At 39.5% G+C, this 22,720-nt stretch overlaps 1 protein-coding gene and 1 long non-coding RNA gene across 8 annotated transcripts in view; one reads left to right on the top strand and one right to left on the bottom strand.

Annotated features, from left to right (window-relative positions):
• Positions 1-20,406, top strand: part of CIITA (class II major histocompatibility complex transactivator) — a 36,988-nt gene extending 16,582 nt beyond the window's left edge. For 3 of the 7 annotated variants that reach the window (XM_068206739.1, XM_068206742.1, XM_068206741.1), the window contains 17 exons: positions 485-598; positions 1,014-1,073; positions 2,359-2,442; positions 3,020-3,082; positions 5,741-5,890; positions 7,041-7,181; positions 7,316-7,372; positions 9,366-9,431; positions 9,881-11,588; positions 11,702-11,872; positions 12,740-12,811; positions 14,126-14,206; positions 15,187-15,279; positions 15,633-15,716; positions 16,449-16,532; positions 17,014-17,097; positions 17,668-18,507. In XM_068206739.1, the coding sequence (XP_068062840.1) occupies positions 485-598; positions 1,014-1,073; positions 2,359-2,442; positions 3,020-3,082; positions 5,741-5,890; positions 7,041-7,181; positions 7,316-7,372; positions 9,366-9,431; positions 9,881-11,588; positions 11,702-11,872; positions 12,740-12,811; positions 14,126-14,206; positions 15,187-15,279; positions 15,633-15,716; positions 16,449-16,532; positions 17,014-17,097; positions 17,668-17,740 (3,185 nt within the window). In that variant the 3' untranslated portion in view covers positions 17,741-18,507. Of the gene's footprint in view, positions 1-484; positions 599-1,013; positions 1,074-2,092; positions 2,207-2,358; positions 2,443-3,019; positions 3,083-5,740; positions 5,891-7,040; positions 7,182-7,315; positions 7,373-9,365; positions 9,432-9,880; positions 11,589-11,701; positions 11,873-12,739; positions 12,812-14,125; positions 14,207-15,186; positions 15,280-15,632; positions 15,717-16,448; positions 16,533-17,013; positions 17,098-17,667; positions 18,508-19,137 lie in introns of those variants that run through there. The other 4 variants (XM_068206740.1, XM_068206743.1, XM_068206744.1 and 1 more) reach the window with 4 other exon arrangements.
• On the bottom strand, positions 1,683-4,758 carry LOC137483560 (uncharacterized). Its single transcript, XR_011004532.1, has 2 exons — positions 4,348-4,758; positions 1,683-2,653 (listed from the first exon to the last, which is right to left on the bottom strand). It is a non-coding gene; the product is annotated as an uncharacterized lncRNA (long non-coding RNA).
• Positions 20,407-22,720: the final 2,314 nt, after the last annotated feature.

Here is a 22,720-nt window from a genome sequence, read left to right on the forward strand (position 1 = left end):
TTAGCAATGTCTGAGATGATGCAGGTAAATCAAATATCATCAGGACATGGTATCAGTTTCTGGAAGCTGGGAATCTCTGCTGTGAAGGTGTTAGCATGGCCAACTGGCAGCTTCATAGGCAATTTGCAGTGCAATTCAGGGATTAGCATGGACACAGCATTGTTCTGAACAGGCATATCCTGAAGGATAAGAAGGCTCAACAGGCTGTATGAGGCTGGGCTTGATCATCATAGAATGGATTTGGGAAGTATTTTATTTACTAGGAGAGATAAGGTCTCAGAAGTCAGCAAAAGAAAAGTGCTGATTTCCAGGTGACTGTGAATTACTGAGAGTTCAGTTCTGTTCCTTCTTAGCCAACTCACAATGAAAAGGCAAAGCCTACTGCTGAAGTAACAAATCTGCCTGTTCTGCATGTCCTGCTATCTGTTTTTTATGCTTGGTTATGGCATTCATTAAGCCAATGCATATTCCTTTTTAACTCTAGATCTTGAGGTTGAGGCCAGCAACTATGAGCAGTTAAATAATGTGGATTTCCCATATGAAAATGGAGATGGGTTCTTCCCCTGTTGCAACACCACAGATGCTTATGCTAAAATAGGTATGAAAGCAATTTTTGTTTTTTTAATCTTTATTTTACAAACATTTGCTATAGCTGTTTCTTATAAACTTTATTCTCAATCTGAAGCCATGGCATTTACTAAAGTAGCTTTTCCCTCATGTGTGATATATTTAATTTAGAGTACCTGAACCTGTGCTTTGTAGGGAAACTGATTTACAGTAGCTTGTGGTTGTTGGGGTAAAATCTCTCTACTACTGTCTCCTTCTGCTTAATACTTCCATTCTCTACTTCTCTTTTCTTGTGATCTTTATTTCCTGAACAACAAGTTACAAGAAAAACTTAATTTAACTCTTCCATTTCACTTGCTGCAGAGTTCTGTTAATGATGATAAGCTTACTCGAGTTTTACTGTGTCATTACTGTGTTCCTCTTTTGTTTTTTTCCTTTGTTGCTAGCTGAATTAGTAGAATATGTGCTCAAGGATCAGCAGGAGAAGCAGGTCGAAGACATTTTTGGTAAGATTGATATGGCATAGACTTTCCATGACAGTGATCTGTCTAACATGTGCTTCATCCACCCAGTTTGAACAATGGTAAAGTTTCTATACCTCTGGTATCTTCTGCTTTCCCCTGGGGTACAGTATCCCAGGATTTTCTTGGAAAACTTGAGGATTTTATGCATTTTTGCAGGCCTTTCTCAAAGATGGCAGTTTTGTCTCTGACCAAGCTGCTGATCATGTCACCATGGCCATAGAATATGCAGTTTCACTGTCAAGTGCATTAATAGCCTCAAGTAGCATCACACTTACTCTGAGCACACATAAGTCCCCAGAGCACTTTGCATGTGTATAAATACAGTTTACACACACTGATTTCTGTCCAGGATGCACAGAGCTGCCTAAGGAAGCATGTCAAGTTTTACTTCTCACCCTGATTAATGCAGCAATGCTATTATATTTATAGTAAATCATTCCTTCATCTGTTCTTGACTGGAGACATTGCTTGGCTTGTGGTACCAAATCATAGTTTTGGTAGCAGCACAAATACAGCTATTTACTATTCCAGAACAGATATATCAATAGGTGGCTGTTGAGAAATCCATAAAACCAGAAGGTTCACAGAATATCTGTATATCCCATTTTATGTTTGAGCCAAATAATTTGGACTAATTTTCCAATGGTCAGTCTTTCCCTAGAATAATCCTGGCTGCAGGAAGCTCATATGGCTTTTCAAATGATTTATGCTTCTCCCTTGTGTTTAGAATTTGGGGGGTTTTGCACCTAATGGCAATATTTTTATTGGTTTTAGAAAAAAACAGAATGCATTATTAGTTCTTAAGTATTTTCTGATAAATGTATGGTGTGAATAACTTCACAGTTCTTGCAGCACAGAATATAAAATCTTTTTAGAACCCTTTATTCTGTCTCTTAAAGGATCTAATCCCTTTAGTACATAAATTGAGTAGTACTGAGATCACACTGTGACACAGCTGCAACGTTTTATCCTTTGCTCATCATTAGAGCTTTGAGAAGTACTTATGTTTTATTAGCCACTGCCAGTAGATTCATAGTTTGCAGTTCAGAAATTAACACAGGGTGACAAAGTCTGCATTCAGAGCTCTGTGGGCTTTCTAAGTCATGTGGATCTGGGTGCATCTTTTATTGCATTATTTGGTTTTTATCTTTTATTTGGAGCATATTTCATCTTTGCTCTCTGTTATTGCATTTTTCTTGCTTTTACTCCTCTCTGCAATTTTTTAGGAGAACAAAGTTTGACATTGGACCATATTTCATGTTTTTAGCAGGGAACCTTATTTTGGATGACATTGCTGCTGAAAACACTGAGATATTTCCTGACATAAAGATCCAGTCATGTCTTAAACGAAGTAAGTGTAAACAGTGAGAATATGAAAGGCTTTGTGCCTGAGTTCTAAACTTGCATTACAGCCCCTTGGCTTTAGCACAGCCCCAATGCACTTGTCATGCAGTTCTTCAGTGACACCAGCCATGCTTCCTCTGCCTTTGTTCATGCTTGTGGGCAGGAACTGAAAGCAGCTCTTCCAAGCGTAGAATTTACAGTTCGCAGAATTTGTTTTCCTGTAACATAACATTAAACATTTTATAATTTTTTTTGCATTTTTGTCATCCTCATGGCAGTGTTGACTTTGTTTTCAGTGTATCTATAGCTTAGTAAGCATTGGCTGAACAATTGCTCCTTTAATAGCAAGAACAACAGCAAAAATCTTTGGCACAAAAATCTGCAGCCTAATTCAAACTTCACAGAGTGAAATAACATGAAGCTTTTCACATTCATTTTTTATACATTGGACCTGTACAGTTCTGAAATAGCTGAATTGGACCTGGCAATGCCCCCTTTCAGTTAAAAAAGTTAAAATAAGTTTCATGGGCTAAATTTAAAATTACCAAAATTTTGCCACTTACTATGTCCTTGCTTTCTTTCAGCTTTCTTAGGCTCTGCAGCAGAGAGTTACTGTGATGCTTCGGAACCCAAATATAAGAAAATTGGTAAGTCATTGGCTGAATAGGAAAAGGTTATTGAACATATATTGTCTCATGTTCCAAAATCTCATCCTCTGTTAGGTACTGTAACTCTACCCTCCAGAAAAGTTTGCTCTCATAGATTCGGTGATTTTGATCCTCATGCATTTTCATGTTTCTGCAAAAATCACACTTTTGGATTCCTCTTACTAATTCATGATATAACAAATCCATGTCCTATTATCTGCAGCTATTAAATTGTGCAACTTAGGATCAGCTACATGGTCACCTAAGAACAGTTGGATCCTTATACTTTAAAAGTACATGTTCCTGCCAGGTGATAGGAAAATTACTTGCTTAACATCAACACAGGGATAGTTGACCTTTTCTAAATCCACATGAGAGAAGAAAGAAAAATAATGGAGACCTGGGTCAGTGCCAAATTCTGTAAATTTTATCACGTACACATTTCTTCCCACTGCATTTTTGGAAGATGTCTCACTTGGAGCAAAAAGGATCAAACCCAGGAAATGTGGAGCTATGACCTGATTACCTATCAGGTCATAGCTCTGCATGCCCTGGGTTTGATCCTCTTTCTTCCAAGTGTGACCCCTTCCAAAAGTCCAGTGAAACATCCTAGTGAAAATAATAACTGTGAAGAGATGATTTCTTGGCCTAGTCCATGCTATAAAGTCCTTTAAACTAAAGAAAGAAGGGGAGAAAGGGAAATTTCTAGGTTTTGCACGTTGTTAGACCATCTACAGGACAACACCTGGGACCAGAAGCAAGGCTGGAACTTGTCCCTTAGGTGTAAACTGGTGCTAATCTTCTTACCCAGCTGTAGCCTAAAGGGGTATCTCAGGCAGAGCTAAACCAGCAAAATACTCTTTGAAAATCCAGGTGAGAACAACCAGTTTTGACTATTTTATATTGTGGTTTGAATGGACATCTGACTCGTTTTATGTCAGCGCACCTCACAAGCCTCCTAAAGGGACTCTGGCTGTACCAAGCCCTTGGGGCCATGTACATATTGGGGGGTGGCCAAACCAGTGTGTAACCTAGAGATCCATCCTGAGTTCTGGGATCTGGGACTGCACCTCAGCACAGTTCAGACAAGGAACTGGCATAGACTGCATGAAAGTCAGTGAGAAGATCCATGTGCACCACGACTGTGATCCAAGCTGGTTTTCCAGTGTTCTGTGGAGTTCTGAGGGAGTGGGGAGGGAGAACTGAGCAGAAAAACATGTTTGCTAGCTCTGGGAAGGTTATCAGAGTTTCTACTGAACTGGTACCTGCTGATGGTAGTTATTTAGACACAGGTGAAGTTCCTGGCAGTTAGTACCGTTGAAGGTGGATTACTTTCTGTTTGCTTAAGTTCCTTTATAGATTTGGCACTTTAAAAAGCCTATATTTATGCCACACTAATAATAATAGTTTTCCATAATGAAATGGCACACAGTTCCAAATGCCTCACCTTACAGAACCTGCATTCCAGATGAAAGGATCATCACAGAGCTAACAGGTGCTTTGTGAAGCTGCACCCATACTTTTGCTGGAAGTCCTCAGAATATTATTTTTCTCTACTGTCCTTGACCCAGTGAAGGTGATGAGGAAGGAAAATATACGTAAGACAGTATAAGTACTGTGTAGAAAAATCTAATTGACAAAAAGATGAACTACTTGACAAAATCAGGAATTTACTTAACTTGTCACGAGTGTCACAATATGATCCTGCAAAGGCAAATGCATCAGCTCTTCAGAAGTGCAAGACTGTCTACAGCAAAGAGAATAATGTGTACTAAAGTTCTAAGTAGTAAGCCAAGGATGAGATTCTTTCAGAGGAATTGAATGAAATAGTGGCACAAACCCCAGACAGGTTTGTAGCTCCTGATAAAAACATCAGACCACAGAAAGTGATGAAGTATAGTTACTTGTTGCAGCTAGACAGGAGAGGGAAGGAAAAAGCAAAACCAACTCTGAGAATAGGGGTGTTGTAAAACCAATGAAACTAACAAATTAATTCAAATAAGCAGGTGTGTCTTACTTGTTTTGTAGGAGCCTTTTGATAAGCAGATGAAATTGTACAATGCACAAACCTCTCACCCTATTTGTTCTATTCTTGGAGGAAAAAAATATGTTGAAGAGGAGATGCATCTTTAAAAGCTCTGGTGTCTGTGACTGTTCTTTGGGAGACACTTAACACACACTCTTTGTCCTTACAAGCACTGTAGTGTCTAATTAGAGAGTCAAAGTCCCCAGTTTATTGCTTGTGGGCCTCTCTGCTCTTGTGCAATATTGAGACAGCAAACTGTGCTTGGAAAATCATTACAGCCAATGTAAGACACTGTTATGTCTTGTCTGTCAGTCATCCATGTGTAGGGTCATGTACATCTAGATACATCTGGAAATAAGAGGGGCTAGGAAAGATGAAGAAAAAGAAAATTTAAAGAGAAACTACTGAGAAGAAAAAGTGATCTACTACAGAATTTAATAAATACATTTTAGATTTTGAGAGCTAAATAGTTTTCAGAAAGCTATTGTGAATTGGTCTTGCTTTTGAAAAATCAAAACACAGCTGATCAGAATCAAGTGGTTTATTGTATCTACTGAGACCTCTTCTTTGGTTCCTTTGAATTCTACCAATGAGATAACTTTCTCCTTTTGTTTTGCTATTTTATTTTAAAGTGGAAGTCCCTGCAGCTTCTGCAGGGAATGGCAGTTTCTTTGCTATGCCTCTCAACAGCCACCCAGTGAGCTGCACCTCTCTAACTAACCAGCAAATGTCTTGTTCTGTTCCTGCTGCCCATGGACTGGAAAGAAGCTTCATAATTCCTGGTACGTAGAGTACAGCTGTAGGTGTGCACCTGTACACAGGCTGATTTACACATGGGGAAAACTCTCTTATAAATCTTGTCATTGACTGTGAGCAATGGCAGGTATGGCAGCTCTTAAAGGTGTGGCACTCACTAAAAGAATGAAAAATATTCAAGGGAGATTGAAAGGGCATTGCTCCTAATTGAGTAGAATGAATCTTTCATTTAATTGGAGCAGGTTATAAGAGAATGGTTATTTACCATATGCTAATCTAAGTAATTAATTACTTGTCTTAAGAATAGGAAGCCACAAAATCTTCATTATTAAACTTTAATTTAGTTCCAGTTTCCTTTTCATCCAGAGATTTGTAAAGGACTGAGGGATAATTACATTTGCAGCAGTAGAGCAAAATCTACGCTGTGATTTAGCAGATGAAAACTGAGCAGTAATCCCACTGATGGGCTGTGTAGGTACCTGGCCTGGGCTGGGTAGCAGAGGGTGCTCATGGTACACTGAGAAGTGCTAATGACAAAGGCCCACTTTAACACCTTTCACTGTTAAGTCTGTGCTGGAAAGGAACCAAAACCTGTGTGTAAGTTGGAAGTCTTGAAGTACCTCATGTGAGCTGAAGCAGCATAAAGTAGCAGAAGAAATTCTGTCCCACCTACAGAAACTCAGAGATATGGCTGATTAAATTGCAAGCTCTGAATCATCAAAAAACTTTCCCAGTGCGGGTTGAGAGGGAGGATGCTTGTGCAACCTGCATGATGTGTAGTTATTTGGGAAGGATGTAATGCAAGGAAGGTAAATTTAATGCAGATACATACTATTTACACATTTTCTCTTCTCTACATCTTTGAATATACATTTACAGACTTTGCCTTAAGCACATTTCCTTATGAGAATAGAATTTCTCTTTAGACTACTGAAAACAGTGGCTGCTAAAAGCTGGGGAATCCCTTGTATTTCAAGCTCATCATACCTTGTAAGAGTTCTTTTTTTAATGGGTTCTATGGACCTCATGTGATCCTGTGAATTCTCCACCAGGAAGATTTGCCTAGAAGCTGTCAGAAAGGATAAGTACCTGTTAGAAAGCTTTTTCTCTCTCATAAAGCTTTAGAAAGCACAACCCTTTAAAAACAGAAGAGTAATTATTCTGCACTCATTTCAGGATTGTCAGAACCTTTGACCACAGAGTGCCAGCCAGTCAGTGTGAAAGGGTACCAAGAGAATCTAAGCTTGGCAGGTCCTCCTCAGCAGATATTTAACTTTGTTCTTGAAAATGGCACATCTGATGTTATAGTATATCCAGGTAAGAGCAATAGCCTTTTATCCCCATAAAGAGGCATAAAGTGCTGAAAAATCATTGCTGCCAACAGCAGCATTGATTAAATTCAGTTACTGATAGCTATGATATGCTGAAAAGTATGCTTTGTTTCTTGCCAGTGCTGACATCTTCCATGGAAACATTCATGTCTCCAAGTTTTCCGGTTAATTTATGTGGTAAGTAGAAAATTGGGGTTTATATATGTGCAGTACTTTGAACTGGGAGAGAAACCATATTGTTTCTAATCAAAGCCTGTTCTCCCCTCCAGGCTTTACTCATATTGACCTGAAAAAAACAAAAAATGGATGGTATTGATCACTGGCTGCTTAGTCTAATCCAAAATGTACAGATAAGAGTTGTAGAGCTTCAGGTTCAGCAGCCAATCCCCTGTGTTTGCTATGACATCCAGTTTCTGGAAGAAGTCAGGTTTAGTTAAAACAATGCAAAGCCCAGGGTGCTGGAGCACCCTCAGGAAGTGGGAGATGATCTGATGCTGGCATGGCCTGAGCATCTTAAATGCTCAGTGTTGGCAGCCAGACTGCAGCCAGCTCCCATGGAAGCCCCAAAAACCAACATGATGATGACTTATTTAACTAAGCAATACTGAAACCTAATTAACAGAAAGGCTTATAATGAAATCAGAGCCTTAGTCAAAATTTAACAGTCCCACTTCAGGTATCAAACTTTCCTGAGACACTTTTCTTCCAGCCCTCAGAGGACTGTTGGAATCCAGAGTTTGCTATCAGTGTTGTTTCTGGTCTCTGTGCCCAGTGCAGGAGTTTGTTGCCCTCTTGTGGCTTCCACTATCCCAAAAGCAAAAGTATAACATGGAGATTAAGAAGCAAATATCCCTAGGTATGGGGAAGTCTTTGTAAATTGTATTTACTGTTTATAAATGTACTGTATTTACTATTTGTAAATAAACAATGCCAATAATTCGAACTGATTTCCTGCAGCACAACATACGTATGCCACAAGCACCGGAATTCCAGATGTAGCAGCAGACAAATTAGCACGTAAGATGCCAAGCCAGTTTCTTTTTCTTTTTTAAAAGTTCTTCACTCCTACCTGCTTTGACCAGTTTCCCATCTAAATGTCTCATTACAGACTTTTTTTCTGTTCTTCCATTCGGTTTTCTTAGTTAATAAGATAAACAGTAATTCAAAACCGGACACTTGCTTGCCCAACCCATCTTTATCCAATATCTTTCTTACTGGAAGCCTGTGGTGCTTCCTTTTTAGAAGCAATTCTGAACTCAAACCATTCTGAAGGTTGCTGACATGCAGGGTAGGAATTCATTTCCAGATCTCTGAAACTGTAAGATTTGTATTTCTTTGAGACCACATTCTACATCAAGATGATCAAGATGATATTCTGGTATGAAACACATTTGTACATATTTAGGGAGATTAATCTGTATTGAGTAAATTTTTGCACATCTCTGCTGTGTGTGTTTACAAGACTCTGAGGTTGAATTTGTTACAGCCTTTGTCAATTTAAATTCTGTCTTGCATCTGCAAAGCTCTTCCTACCAAAAGTTTTGTCAAAACTGATACTCTGCAATTATCAATCTGAAGAAAATGTGTTTTCTCTGAAAAATTCCCAATTTCTTTGTGTAAAGGAGACATTGTTCACCTGACCCAACTGCAAAAGTCTGTAATAGTTTGAAAGAAAACAGGTGAAAAGAAAGTAATTGGACAGCAATATGACTTTGTCAGGGAGAGTAATGGGTAAATACTGTTACCAAGAGTCACTTCTCTGCAACTTTCATCTTTAGTGCTTGGTTACAAAGTGTAGAATAACAAAAAGAAACTATCACTTTTGAAGACATAAAGAAGCACTATGTGTGAACATGAATTTATGCAAAACACTGACATTTGAAAAAAAACAGTGGATGTCACCTGGTAATGGTAAATCTGCTTCCCACAACTGTCAGAACAGCTGTTGTCTTGTTTGATGCCGTTCTGCCTCTAACTGTGCACATCAGCAGAATTCTACTTGTGGGAGAATTTTATTCCTTTTCCTTGTAAAATTAACAAAATATCTCTTACTCTGAATATATGCTACAATTATCTTGGAAATTTGCATTAATCTTATTGTTAAAATTAGTAAATCTGAATCAGTGATTATTTAGGTGTCTTTTTCAAGTATATTGTTTTGTTTCTCCAGATTTAGAGAAATTTCAAGAAGTTCAAGATTCCCTAATTCCTTCTGAAGAACCTTTCAAAAGACCAGGTGAGTTTAGAACTCTTGAACTTAAACCTTTCAGTATTTTTTGGAAAAAGATTCTGTGTTTCTTTCCATACAGAGAAGCTCCTTGTAGGAATCATTCAACAAATTGTGAAGCTGTTCTGAGGGTCTGAGCACAATTTCTGGTTTCAAGATATTAGACTTGGCTTCCTCTAGATATCTAGCTGTACTACCTGCTTAGCAGCTCAATGTACTTCAGTGGTTTTATCATGTGTACAGAGAGCTCCAAAATTATTCAGTTCATAGATCTGAAAGTTTCTGTTGTGCCTGCACTTCTCAGCTGCAGTTGTATGAGGTAAATCCAGCCCTATGGGCTTTATGGGAATGCCTGTGCTTTCACCATATTACAATCAGGCACTTAAGCCACCATGAAATTATGTTGTAGTTTTTGGACTGGTGCCTTCAGCTTGTGTATGTGCTCTTTATTTCTCTAGAGCAAGTGGAAACTTTCTGTTCATCCCTTAAGGATTATTTCCGAGACACCTGCAAATCTGTGACCATGGAGCGGGAAGTAAATCTGGATCACCTGTTCATTGATGGGACACTTGTTCAAAGTCACACTGAAACCAAGACTGGAAAGAATAGTGCAAAAGCAATGGAAAAGGAGCTGGTAACCTGCAGCCTGCAAGAGAAGGAAAAGACAGCCATTGATAGAAGCCAAATATTTCAAATCCCACAGCGTAAAGACTTAGAGACTAAAGTGATTGTGGTGCTGGGAAAAGCAGGAATGGGCAAAAGCATTCTCATTCAGAAGATCTGCCAGGACTGGTCCAATGGAGAGTTTTCTCAGTTTGAATTTGTATTTTGGTTTGACTGCAAACAAATAAGTTTGCCTGAGAAGCAATACAGCCTGAAGCAGCTGCTGCTTGAATTTTTCATAAAACCTCAAGAGGGAAGCAAAGAGATCTTTGAGTATATGTTGCAAAATCCTGATAAAGTCCTTCTGATTTTTGATGGTTTTAAAGGATTGCACGATCATGAGAATTTTCCTCGTTGCTCAGCCAGCCAGCCTGAAAAGGATTTGTGCAGTATAAAGGAGCTGCTCTCAGGACTCATCCAAAAAAAGATACTCAATGGCTGTACTTTATTATTTACAGCAAGACCAAAAGACAAACTGTACCAGTACGTGTCCAAAGTGGATAAGACTATTGAAATTGCAGGATTTTCCCCTCAGCAGAGAGAATTGTACATAACCAAATACTTTGAAGAATCCCTTTACTGTGATAGTGCACTGAAATTAATCAAAGAGTGTGAGTACTTGTTCAGTCATTGTTACAGTCCTGTTTTGTGTAGATTTGTTTGTTTTCTCTGTGAGACAGTGCTTGAAATGGGAGAGAAAAGTCTTCCTTCAACTCTTACTGAAGTCTTCCTGAAATTTTTTCAGCAGAAGATCATGTTAATGCAAACAGATGTTACAACCACACAAAATCAAGAGAGTCTTGCTACCCTAGCTCGTGTAGCCTGGTGTCTTGGAGAAAAGCACCAAAGTGCCATGAAAAGTGATCTTATTCCTTCTAAGGAAGTTAAAGAGTTCGCTCTGAAGTATGGGGTTTTCCTGCCATTTGCATTCCCCAGACATTCAGATAGTGAAGAAGAGGAATTTGGGAGCACATTCTCTGATTTTGTCATTCAGAATTTCTTGTGTGCACTTCACCTTTTGTTAGCAGAAGAGCTCAAGGATAAAAATCTAACAAAATACTTGTCTTTTCTATCCAAGAAGAAAAAACCTTATAACTGGTTAGATTTAATGCCTCGATTTTTGGCTGGTTTGATGTTTCTCCAGGATGACCCCTACTTCTGCTCTCTTTCAAATGAGGAAGCAAAGCAGTCAACCAAGAAGCAGAAGACATTCTTGAAATACATTAGAAGGCTGCAGATTAATACTCTCTGTCCAGAGAGGTTGCTGGAGCTTTTATGTTGTGTTTATGAAACACAGAACAATTATCTTCTGCAGCATGTGGCCTTGAGACTCGAGCCAGAGTTGTCTTTTCTGGGCATAGTTCTTACACCACCTGATGTCCATGTACTGCACTCTATTTTGAAAAGGTCAAGAAAAGAGTTTTCCTTGGATTTGCGGAACAGCAGCATTGACATGCAAGGGCTGCAAGCCTTGGTCAGCCTAAGGAATGTGACATCGTTCAGGTTGGTCACTCTCTGTACCCCATAGCATCATCCATAGCACTGTGTGTAGATGATGCTTTCGTGCAACAACAGCAGTCACATCTGTTGGTTTTGCATGTTTTGTCACTTCACAGGGCTTCTCTGAGTGACACAGTCAGACTCTGGAAATCTTTAGAACAGACAAAAGACTACGAACTGCTGAAAGCATCCACAGAGAAATTTGTTCTTGATCCCTTTAAGGCAAAGACAATGAAGGACATCAGTGACCTCTCCGACCTTGTAGAGATGCAGAAGATGATGAATTGGTAGGATCATTTGTGATCAAAACTCCTCTTATATCAGCAGTTTATGAAAACAGGGTTTCACCACCAGTGCTGGACAATGGAGTTGTCTGCTTGTCCAGAGGAGAAGTAACTGGAGTAAGGCAGTGCGAGCTCCTGGGTCATCTCAGGGGGTTCTCCTACCCCCGTGTGAGGTGGCTGTCATGGCAAGGATGAGCAATGACAGCACTGTGCAGAGCAGTCATCAAAACTGCCACTGAAAGAGCCAGCTTGCATTTCTCTTTCTTTAATCTCTGAGTATGCCATCTTCCAATTGCTTTCAGTTACATAACTTGGGCTGATTCTTTCTCCCTGTAGCACCTGGGCATAAATGAAAGCCTGTTTTGCACTGGTTCCAAATGGCCTGGGTCAGTCCTTTAGCCCAGGAGGTAAAATCTTGTGTTACATAGACTAGAAACCCTGTGCTCCATCCCTACTGCTGATGTAGCTGAGGGATTGGTTGCAATTAAAAACATGCAGAAGTAAAATTTTGGTGTTTGTTTTGTTTTGTTTTTTTTTTATGATGACTTCTATTTTAACATGGATGGAGTATATTGATTAAAATATAGACAAAATAGTTGCATGTTTGACAGAAAATAGTTGTTTTAGAAAAATGTATTTTTACGTTTTATTGGAAAATGAGTAAATAATTGCTCTATGAAAGGCAATTATTGGATTGAAATTACTCAGTTGAAGAAAGGTTGGAGCAGAAGTTACTCTGAAGTTTCCAGTTCCTCCGTTAATGCAACAGTGGTTTATTTTCCATAAACGTTTGCTAGCAAATTGTTTTTAAAGCACTGTTTTGGCTGCTAAAATATTTTTCATGCTCTGATTCTACTGTGATTTATGTAGTGTGCAAGAAGCATCTGGTTGCACCAGCTATGAAATTCCTGCCATCAGAAACCTCAGAAAACTTGAATTTGCGTAAGTGCTGAATTTCTACTGATTGAGGTGGTCATGTTTTAGGAGGAGCAGTCATGGGTGTTGGCTACAGCCATTGCACTGATGTATAGTCAGCTTAAAGCATTAAGTAAACCCCATTTATTGCTATCTTGCTTTTCTCTGAACTAGATTTATTAACGTATGGCCAAAACTCAAAGAACATCATTTCTGGCTCCCGCGGCAATGCAGATCAACAGGGCTCTCCCAGTTTTTTTTGTTTTGGTACAAGTTACCTCCTGACCACAAGGTACTGATCTTGTGCCACAGGGCATAAAATATTTTGACTGTGATCCAACTACCTGGGAAATATTTTTTCCCCCAGAAATACTAAACTTTTCTATCTGAGTCTTCTGACGTGATTTTCTGCCCTATCAGAGCTAAGACCATGACAGGATTACATCAGAGGATGCCTCCCAAATAAATTATTTAGCACCCTTTTCCTGGAAGACAGAAGGTTGACTTAGTAGCACTACTTTAAAAGTGATGTTTTAGTAACACTTCTTTTTTTTCCCCCAAACTGTAAGGAGCCTCCAAGGCTATTCTATTGCTCAAGATATCTTGCAATAGCATGTGAATTAGTTTGGGCAGAAACTGCAATGGAGAATTCTCATCAGGTCTTCACCTTTTTCCTGCTCTGTAGACCTAACCCAACCTGGGACAGCTATGCTTGGCCTCACTTCTGATTTTATGCTGCTTTCTCTTCTAATTTCCTCTTCCTAATTTCCTTTTATTTAAATTTTGTTTTAAATGCTAATCCTTTTAAATAACTGAACTTGTTCTGATACCAAAGAAACTCCAAATAGGATATGAGAGACAAATGCTTGGAGCATGAATATCAAAGTGCAATTTATGCTTTAAGCTGCAGCAAAATGTTTATTTTAAGTTAGACTGAATTGTTATTAGTTGGGGGGAAATAACTTTGTTTTCATTTCAGTTATACTGAGATAGATATGTATTTCATCTCAAGATTATACTCACAGTGAAAAACCTGGGAAAGATAGAGAACAGAAATAAAAGAATCTAAAACAAGTGAGATAAATCTTGCAGAGAGGAACAAAAAGTGGCAAATGTCCCACTGCTGCTGTGCCAACTCTGTCCTACCTGGCCTCAGCCTTGTTGGTCCTCATCTGGAGGCTTCACAGCAGAATTCCTTGGGGCAGGTGATAGGGAATGGCTACTTCTGAGGAGTGTAAAGTAGCTTGCAATGGGGGCTGCAGGGAAAGAACCCAAAAATTCCTGAGTTTTGCTGCTTGTGAGCATGTGAAAAACTTGCTGCATGTCTGTATTTTCTTCCAGGCTGGGTCCAGCATGTGGCCTTCAAGGATTGCTAAAACTCGTGAAAATTCTTGCAGCATTTCCATCACTTCAGCATTTAGAGTGAGTTCTGCTAAAGATTCACCTTGCTAACATTTCTCTTCAGCAGCCTTTGATGATGGAGAAGCTCTTGTACCCAAGAAACATTTTATTTGCCAACAAGACTCCTTGTTTGATGACCAAACTGCACAGCAGCCAAAAGCTGACACTCCCCGTCCTCGCTGGTGGTTTGTTCAGAACCCTCAGTCCCTTCCTGGGGTGTTCCTGGGTGGATAAAGGTTCAGTACAGAGCCCCTGGGGTCCCCCTCTTCCTGCCTCACCACTGACCAGCAGCCTGCGGTGATTTCTGACTTCACAGGAGCTCCAGAACATCCATGAAAAACCAACTCTCTCTTAGTTTTAAGCTTCTTTACACTAGAAAGTGTTCCAGCAGTAGTCAGGGTTGTGCCATGGCACCTGTGGGAAGGTTCCTGGGTTTTGAGAAGCACTTTGACTTTTTGCAGCCCATTGGCCATTTGTCTGTATTGTAGCTGGCCTTTTCATGGTATTCCAGGAAAACAATAAAATATTAAATACATCCAATATATCCCAGCATTTTCTGTCAGGTTAGAAGCGGATCCAGTATCTGAAATTGTGACTAGATATGAGGGAAACTTCATTTTTGATACTCCCTCTCTGGAGAAGGAGCTGTTTAGGCAAGGATTTACAGCCTCTGCTGGATTTTGTCAGTTCTGTATTTTTGTGAGCACAGGAAATCTCCTTTCAGCTTAGCTGGAACACAGCTATTTCATAACTATTTTAATAATCATGCATATCAAAGGAAATGGGTCATGGCATTCAACTAGTAAAAAAAAAATTCTTATGCTTTAAATTTGGGCAGCAGAAAGCTGCTTATTAGAGAAGCTGTAGTTTCTGTGATGCTTCATACTGATTGAGGCTACTGCAGAGAAGCTTTTCAAGATAGATAGAATGGTCTCTGAGGTGAATAAACCACAAAAATTTAGATTAAAAGGGAAGCTAATTCTCTCTTTGTCGTCACACAGCCTTGATGCTCTGAGTGAAAATGGCATAGGAGATGAAGGAGCAAAGAGTCTATCTGAAGTCTTTCCAACTCTGACATCACTGGAAACATTAAAGTAAGTGCAGTAAAGTAACATTAAGGCAAGATTAACAGTTCAGGGAAATGTTGAGAATAGACAGATTAAACCTAGAGACTTAGGGACTGTCTGTTAACAATTATGGGCAAAAGTATCCCATGGGCATGGAAGAACAATGAGCCTATGGAGATACTTAATCAGTACATTCATTACACAAATAGATTAATCCTTCCTGACTTCTCTTCAAGGGCTCTGTCCTGCCTTTTTCTCTGCATTTGGTCTGAACAGACTGTCCAAATTATATTTTTTTTAAATTGAAAATTAATTTCCCCCACATTGTAATAAATTAGAATAAATGTGCTCAACTAACAAAGTGATCTCACTTGCTGTAGTTTATCACAGAATAAAATAACAGACCTGGGTGCAGAGAACCTCGCTACAGCTCTTCCTTCCTTGTCTTCTTTAAAAACACTAAGGTGAGTAGTTGTATCCTGTTGAGTTGTTTTGAAAACATACCTTGCTGCCTCTGTCAGAAACTACTGAACAGGGAACAAAGAGGTAACACTGTGCAGCAGCCAAGCTTTTCACTTCATTCTTGCATAAAGTCTTCAGAAAGAAGAGAAGTATGACATACAGAAGGATAGCTGGGAATATAGCAAGGACTGGATTGATTGTTAGATCCAGTCCATAATACCCACTCATGAATCATGCCCTGCACAGATGTGCACCCAGGGCCACCATCTGCTGCAAACCCAAAGCTGTCTGTTTTTGCTGTGACAGGGACAATGGTCCATGCCACTGCACTGGGAATTCTGGCACAGGCCTGAGTGAAGCAGGGAATGCAAGAAACCCGGGTGTGCATTTCTGGAGTAGTTTGGTGATGTGGAAATTTTTTGAATGCTGTACCCCAAATCTTTAAGCGTCATTTTTTGGCAGATTTTAAATTTGATCTGGGTAGACAGAAATGTTCTTATTATTCATAGAATAGAATCTAGACCTTTTGTTGCTGTACCTGTGCTAGGTGAAGAAGGATGTGGCCATTTACCTTACTTGATACAGGAAAAATGAATGTGTGTTTTAAACTTTAATTGCAAATAAGGATTAAATTAAAGTTAAGATGTACTTGCCATATTTGAAAACCCTTGATGTAATATCTGTGTACATTATCCATTATTCAATTGTGACTATTCTGGTTTGGTTTTCTGCAGCTTGTACAATAACAACATTTGTGATTTTGGAGCAGAAAATCTGGCAAAGATTCTTCCTACAATGACATCTTTAAGAGTGCTAGAGTGAGTATGAAATCTTTTGAGATGGCCCAGGAAAGCTTACTTCATTGGAGACTGAAAATACAAATGTTCCATGTTTGGTTTTGGAGGAGACAGAAAATGAGGAAGAAGATTTTGGGAAAATTTCACAGGGGAAATGTGCTTCTGCAGAGTTCAGTTAGTCAGTGATTAGAAAGGATTAAGGAACTGTTCACCATAAACCCAGAAATATTGGTGTTAAGATGGGAGAATAGGCTCATGGAGGAGCTAGAGAGTGACCTCTAGGACTATGGTAAAAGGAATCCCTCACATTAACATAATGAAGTTCCCATTCAACCTTCTGAGTATATTGTTACAGGTTTTTTGAATTGACAGTCTATTTTGGTTTTTTTCCTTTTTCTTTCTTATCCCATCTGCAGATTAACCTATATAGTATTTTTTATTTTGAATGAAATGTTTGATTACATTATTTGATTTGGATTAACAAAGTTGTTTTATTCCTCAGTGTTCAGTATAACAAAATAACTGGTGTTGGAGCCCAGCAGCTGACTGACAGCCTACGAAAATGTCCCCATATGAAGAGCTTGGTGTAAGTCTCTTGACAGGCTGTTTGCTGTACCTTCATCCTGTAAAACTGGGTTAGCAATCATGCTAAAGCTGTCTTCTGTATTTGTCAGATTTAAAAGAGGCACAAACGAAGACATCACCAAAATACAAAAGCAGAGATGTTAAAAAATGTTTTCTCTGGTTTCAGCTGCATTAGTTCCCAGTCGTTTGAGGGATAAACAATGAGCAGCCATCACTAGAGGTTAAATAGACTGAAGCTGCCAGTACACATTCAGAGGAAGGGAGTTTGATGAAAAGTTAAAAAACAGTTACAGAGACAGGAGTGCAGTTGTGTCCTGTAACCAGAGTCAACAAGATTATGGAGTACTGAACTGCTTTTTTCTAAATCAAAATGCATTTTCCTTTGCTCCATAGCTTATTTGCTTTCATAGCATGATAGTAAAGGGAAGGACAACTTTAAAAAAAAAAAGAAGAAGAAGAAAATAACAGCAGCAACAACCAAAAAAGCCACAAACACATCAATCACACCAAAAGAAGGTGAAGCAAATTACACTTCTTAAAATCTCTTTCCTTTCTGAATTTGCTCTTACAGGATGTGGAATCCCACCATTCCCTATGGCGTTCTTGAACACCTTCACCAGCTGGACTCCAGGATCAGTGTGTAGATTCAGAAGATTCCATAAAGGTAACAAACCTTGGCTGCCTGAGACAACCAGGTTTGTTTCTGTGGGAGCTGTTGATTCCAGGCTCACTGGCAGCAGGCACAGTAACAGCAGCCATGTGTCCATGGGCAAGTTTGGAGATGGTGCCCTAGAGTGGCACCGATCAATGTCACATCAGGCCCCCTTTCCCTGCACTCACCTTGCACCCCCTGGCACCTGCACTAGCAGACTGCAAGTGCTTCATTAAGAAAAATGGACCTCTAGAACTCCCAGTCCAGCCAGTTCAGTGACAGGCAGCTGCCCTACTTACCTTTTCTTTTCAGTTGTGGAAAACTAAAGCTCTGTGTATGTCTCATGTTTAATAGATGAGTTCTGTACTCCTTAGAACTTGTTTAATGTTGATTTTTAGTAAGTTCTTTCACTTTTCCTTTGTTGAATACAAATTCTCAACAGCTGTTTGTCTGACTATGCAGCTGTACCTGTACTGTACTCAGAGCAAAACACTCCTTCCTACATTCCTTGCTCTCAGTGTCATTGTATGGTTTAGCCACTGGCAGCCACTTTTACTTCATTGATCCTGCCTGCAGAGTTTCAAGGATCCTTGAAGTAATTGCATTGTGAAGAATTTAATAGGTTTCACAATGATTACCAGGATTTGATGCCTTGATGGTCCTGGACTGAAGGGGCTGCAGCCAGCATGGGAAGTTGGGGGGTTTGTGTAGGATTTCTGTTACCAGTTTTCTGCCATGTGCTTCCTCTTGCTCTTAAAATATTATGCATGTTGCATGAGCTAATTGATCCTTGTGCAGAATGAAAAGCCAGAGTCAAGCCAGTTATCAGATGTGCTCCAGCTTTCTTTAGATGGCCAGGAAACAAATTGCAGTGTGATCACCAGCTGCATGAGCCATGGTTTGAATGGGCCTGGCCATGGGATGGCTGCAGCTGCAAGTGGCTCCCTGGACCATGCAGTGGGCCAAGCCTGTGCACGACTCCTGCTCTCAGTGCAGTAATCTCTAGATGTAGACTGGGCTGTTGGTATGGCTGCAGTTGCGGAAGGTTCAGGTGCCATGGCAGCTTCACAGACCAGCTTTTCACAGCAGGAGTGAAAAATTCTGGTGCTCCTTACTAGCCTACAGTCAACTAAATCTTTGTCCTGTTGAACAACCCTACCTTCTTGAGAAAAGAGACACTAGGGATATGATGACTGTGAGGAAACCTGCATTAGCTCTGAGGATAAATAACAGCAGGAACTCTGGATCTTGTCCCAACCTTGAAGCATTCAGTATCCACCAGCCACTGTTGTCTGTTTACAGAGTTCATTAAATCTATGATTTTTGTACTCTTAATGAGGGTTAATCTGATGGGTGTACATCTAATGTTCTGTTTTCCTCATTTCACAGGTGTCATAAAGAAAAGGGCAGGGTGTCCTCTGTGCTTTCCTGTCTTGCTGCTTTATGAATCGATGTTCTCATGTTTGTTGCAAAAAATCACTTTTCAGTTTCTAAACAATGCTTAAATTGGGTGAATTACAGAGTTTTAAAATGTTATTCAAAGACCTAACTGTATTTCTACTTAAGTAGTAAAAATTAAGCAACATCAAAGATGAAAAGTATCATCTGGATACTGTGACCACCATTAAAGGAGACTGGGAACCACAAGGATATTGTGAGTATAAAAATCCACCATCAAGTCATCGAAGAGCAAACTGAAAGTTGCTCAACCTGCAACATCTGAAGCACTGACAGATCAAATCTGATTGTTTTCTCCACGGTGCCAGTGGTAGCTGCCATCAAATTTGGTCTAATGATTTTGGACTTTCAAAGCTCAGTGTTACAGATTTCGCCTGTCTGTATAGACTCATTGGAAGCACTAGGGTGAGGAGCATAAAAAAGAGTCATCAGCCCTAGAAAATATACTGATAAGATTATCCACAAGAATCTAGAAGTTGCTCTTTTCTTCATAATAATCAGTGCTGCCTTAAATGATAGAAACATATCTTCTATGACTTGTTACAGAATCCTTCAAAAAGATTGCGGAAAAAAAAAGAAGTAATGAGAAGTAAAGAATTGAAAGTGAAAAACTGCGAAGGATTCTTCTAACATTATTGCAGAAATCCAAGTAGATAAAATTAGCCAGTTTATTGCATACAAATCCTCAAACAATCTTTGAAGGTTTTTACTTTGTCTCAAATGAGAACTCTAAATTCATATACCTGGATTGGTATTTAATTTCTTAAATGCAGCTGGCAGCATAAATGCTTACAAGCACCAGTTTTATACTTGACAGTGATATCACTACTGTGTGTGGTTTATGTGGCCTTCTGGTTCAGAGTTATGAGTAACCAGGCAATCAGACAAAAGCACATTTCAAAGCACATATCTATGCTGCTGGTCTCAGTCATATGTGGGCCAAATATTCATCCTGCTGACTGCAACCACAAACCACTTGTCTCTTTTATTCTTTTATTTCTGCTCTGTGAACATGAAGAGAATTTAAAATTGTGCAGAGGCAATTGTCAGGTCAAGAGCACCATTCTGGATTCCTGTCCAGATACAGTCTGAGACAGAAAAACAGAAAGGGATAGAAAAAGCTAGGAATGCTCAAAATGCTACAAATTGGGAAGTCTTTATTTCACAGTTAGCTCAGGGTTAATTCAACAACCTCTTTGAAATCTCGTAACTATCTGCATGGTTCTTCTCTATAGCTAAACTCTAGCCAGAGCCATGGATAAAAATCTTATTTATCCTCTCCTCTTGGAGCTGCTTGAATGGGAGGTCATTTGAGCCAAATCTGGTGTGATATTCCCATCAGCCTGCAGCACTCCAGCCATGCACATCCGTGGTGAGCCCTTGTCTTGACCTCTCCTAACTAATCTTTGGATGACAAATGTCCCTTTAGGGATATATTCTGCAGCTGCACTTTACCATGACTGAGTCTGAAAATGTGCTAAATATTCCACAGGCAGCTGAATGTTACAGGATGCTGTCTGGACTACTAAAATCACGTTGGGTGTACTGCTGTTCTCTGAGTTAGTGGGAATGTATATTTATAATGTACAGATTGTAAATTTTGATACAGTGTTTTGGTTGTCTTTACACATCTTTTTTAAAGTATTAATAAAAGTAAGTATTCTGTTTAACAGTACCTTCTAGTACCTGTTGAAAATTATTTTTTCTCTTGGAAACACTGTGAAACCACACAGCAACTGCTGGCTTCTGCCACAGTAACAGGCTGGGGGCTTTGTATTGCAGGTTAATGGAAAGCACCGTGTGTGAGGGAGACAGGATGGTCCTGCTGGCAGTGAACAGTTCAGTGGGCTGGAAATGGAGAAATAATTCTTTCTTAACAGGAACAAGTTCTTGCAATGCCAACTGACAGACTGTAAGTTCAGGATCAGGAGATACAAATGTGCTGACTGAGGCCACCTGTTAATAAAAGCAAAAAGGGGTTTTCATCCTTTCTCAATCTTTGCAGTTAAAAGTTCTAAAATTAATCCAGGTTGAAAGTCTAGATATTCTTATGACATCAAGCTCCTCCAAAATGTTTTTGTCAAATGAGTGCGTTGTGTATAGAAACCGTATTTACTGGGTGCCTTCTAAGAAGCTGTTGTGATCAAATCTCTGTTCTAAAAAAATCTTCTAGGATCAGAAAAATGCTGTTCTCTTTATGTCCATCTCTTTTTGTTGTCAAAGAAGCCTTGCTAAAATGCCAAGGACTGTGTTACCATGGTTGTCAGAACCCGCAACACTCTCCCCATCCTTTAAATGCATGAAGCTGAGCTGTTCTGAGAAATCAGAAATCTTGGTCTAAGATTCAGAATCTCCAAAGTGATTGACTCAGGGAAATTTGTATTGTTTTATTGTGCACTGTGTGGCACAAACCCACTGCAGAGAATTTATTACAAACTCCTAGGTACTGCAGTAGGTACCAATAGTGACAAAGTGAACCATGTTCTTAAAAAGGCATATGTGGGACCCTGAAAAACTAGTGAAGCTATCTCTGTGAACACTATGAATTAATAATTATAGAGGCAGCAGAATGCCCCGTGCAGTAGCAAAATTCAGCCTTTACTGTATTAGTACCAAATGGGCACATGAACACAAGCTTGAAAAGTTTGTAAACTTGGTTATTCTTTCTATAGGCACCTAAACAGGGACTTGTCTTCCCTCAATGTATCTTTATGTGTGTTAGAATATTGTGGCTTAAGTGATTTCATTCCTGAATAACTGTCCAGGGATTGTGTGGAACAAAACACTTGTCAGTGTTTAAAGGTCTTGAACTGCACCTATGAAACCTGTCTTGGAGAAATGCTGCTTGGTTCAGTGTCAGTTCTTCCCCTCTTGCAGGAGCAGCTGAAAATTGCATTTGAAGCACAGAATTTTGGGAACTGGGAGCTAATTTCTACTGCCTAGGAGCTAAAATGTGCTATTTGAATGCAACACACTGGGAGTATCAGGATACACAAGTTTGTCATTGTTCCATAGGGGATCTAAGCCATCACCCTCTTGTTCTCTCATACTGGCTGAAAAGAGACTCCTGACACCATCTGTCTGCAGTGGGGAGCCCACACTGGAGCAGATGGCTGACACAGACTGCAGAAGACAGACATCGTGCAGAGAGTGTCAGCAGAATTGTTTTCAATTCTGCTTTATCCAAAACGTTCTTGATACATCAACTCGATTTAAAAATTGCAGTTACAAAAATCAGACTTTTCTAAAAAGTATAATGACAATAAAACAAAACCAGTCTAATGCCTGCCCTAATAACATGTGAGTTACTCACCCCTCCCTCCATCACTGCCTGATGTTTCAGTTCAGGTCTGATTTTTTAAGTAGCTGTTCATGAGACAGATTTCCTACCTGCTGGCCATCTCAGCAATCTGGAACTACTTGCAGGTACCTGCAGGCAAATTGGAATTTCATTGAAAGCATATTTCAATTATTTTCTTTTCAAACTGAAGAAGAACAACTCCAACACAACTGC

Source organism: Anomalospiza imberbis, chromosome 16 (assembly GCF_031753505.1).
Source record: "Anomalospiza imberbis isolate Cuckoo-Finch-1a 21T00152 chromosome 16, ASM3175350v1, whole genome shotgun sequence".
In the NCBI taxonomy this organism is placed as follows: Eukaryota; Metazoa; Chordata; class Aves; order Passeriformes; family Viduidae; genus Anomalospiza; species Anomalospiza imberbis.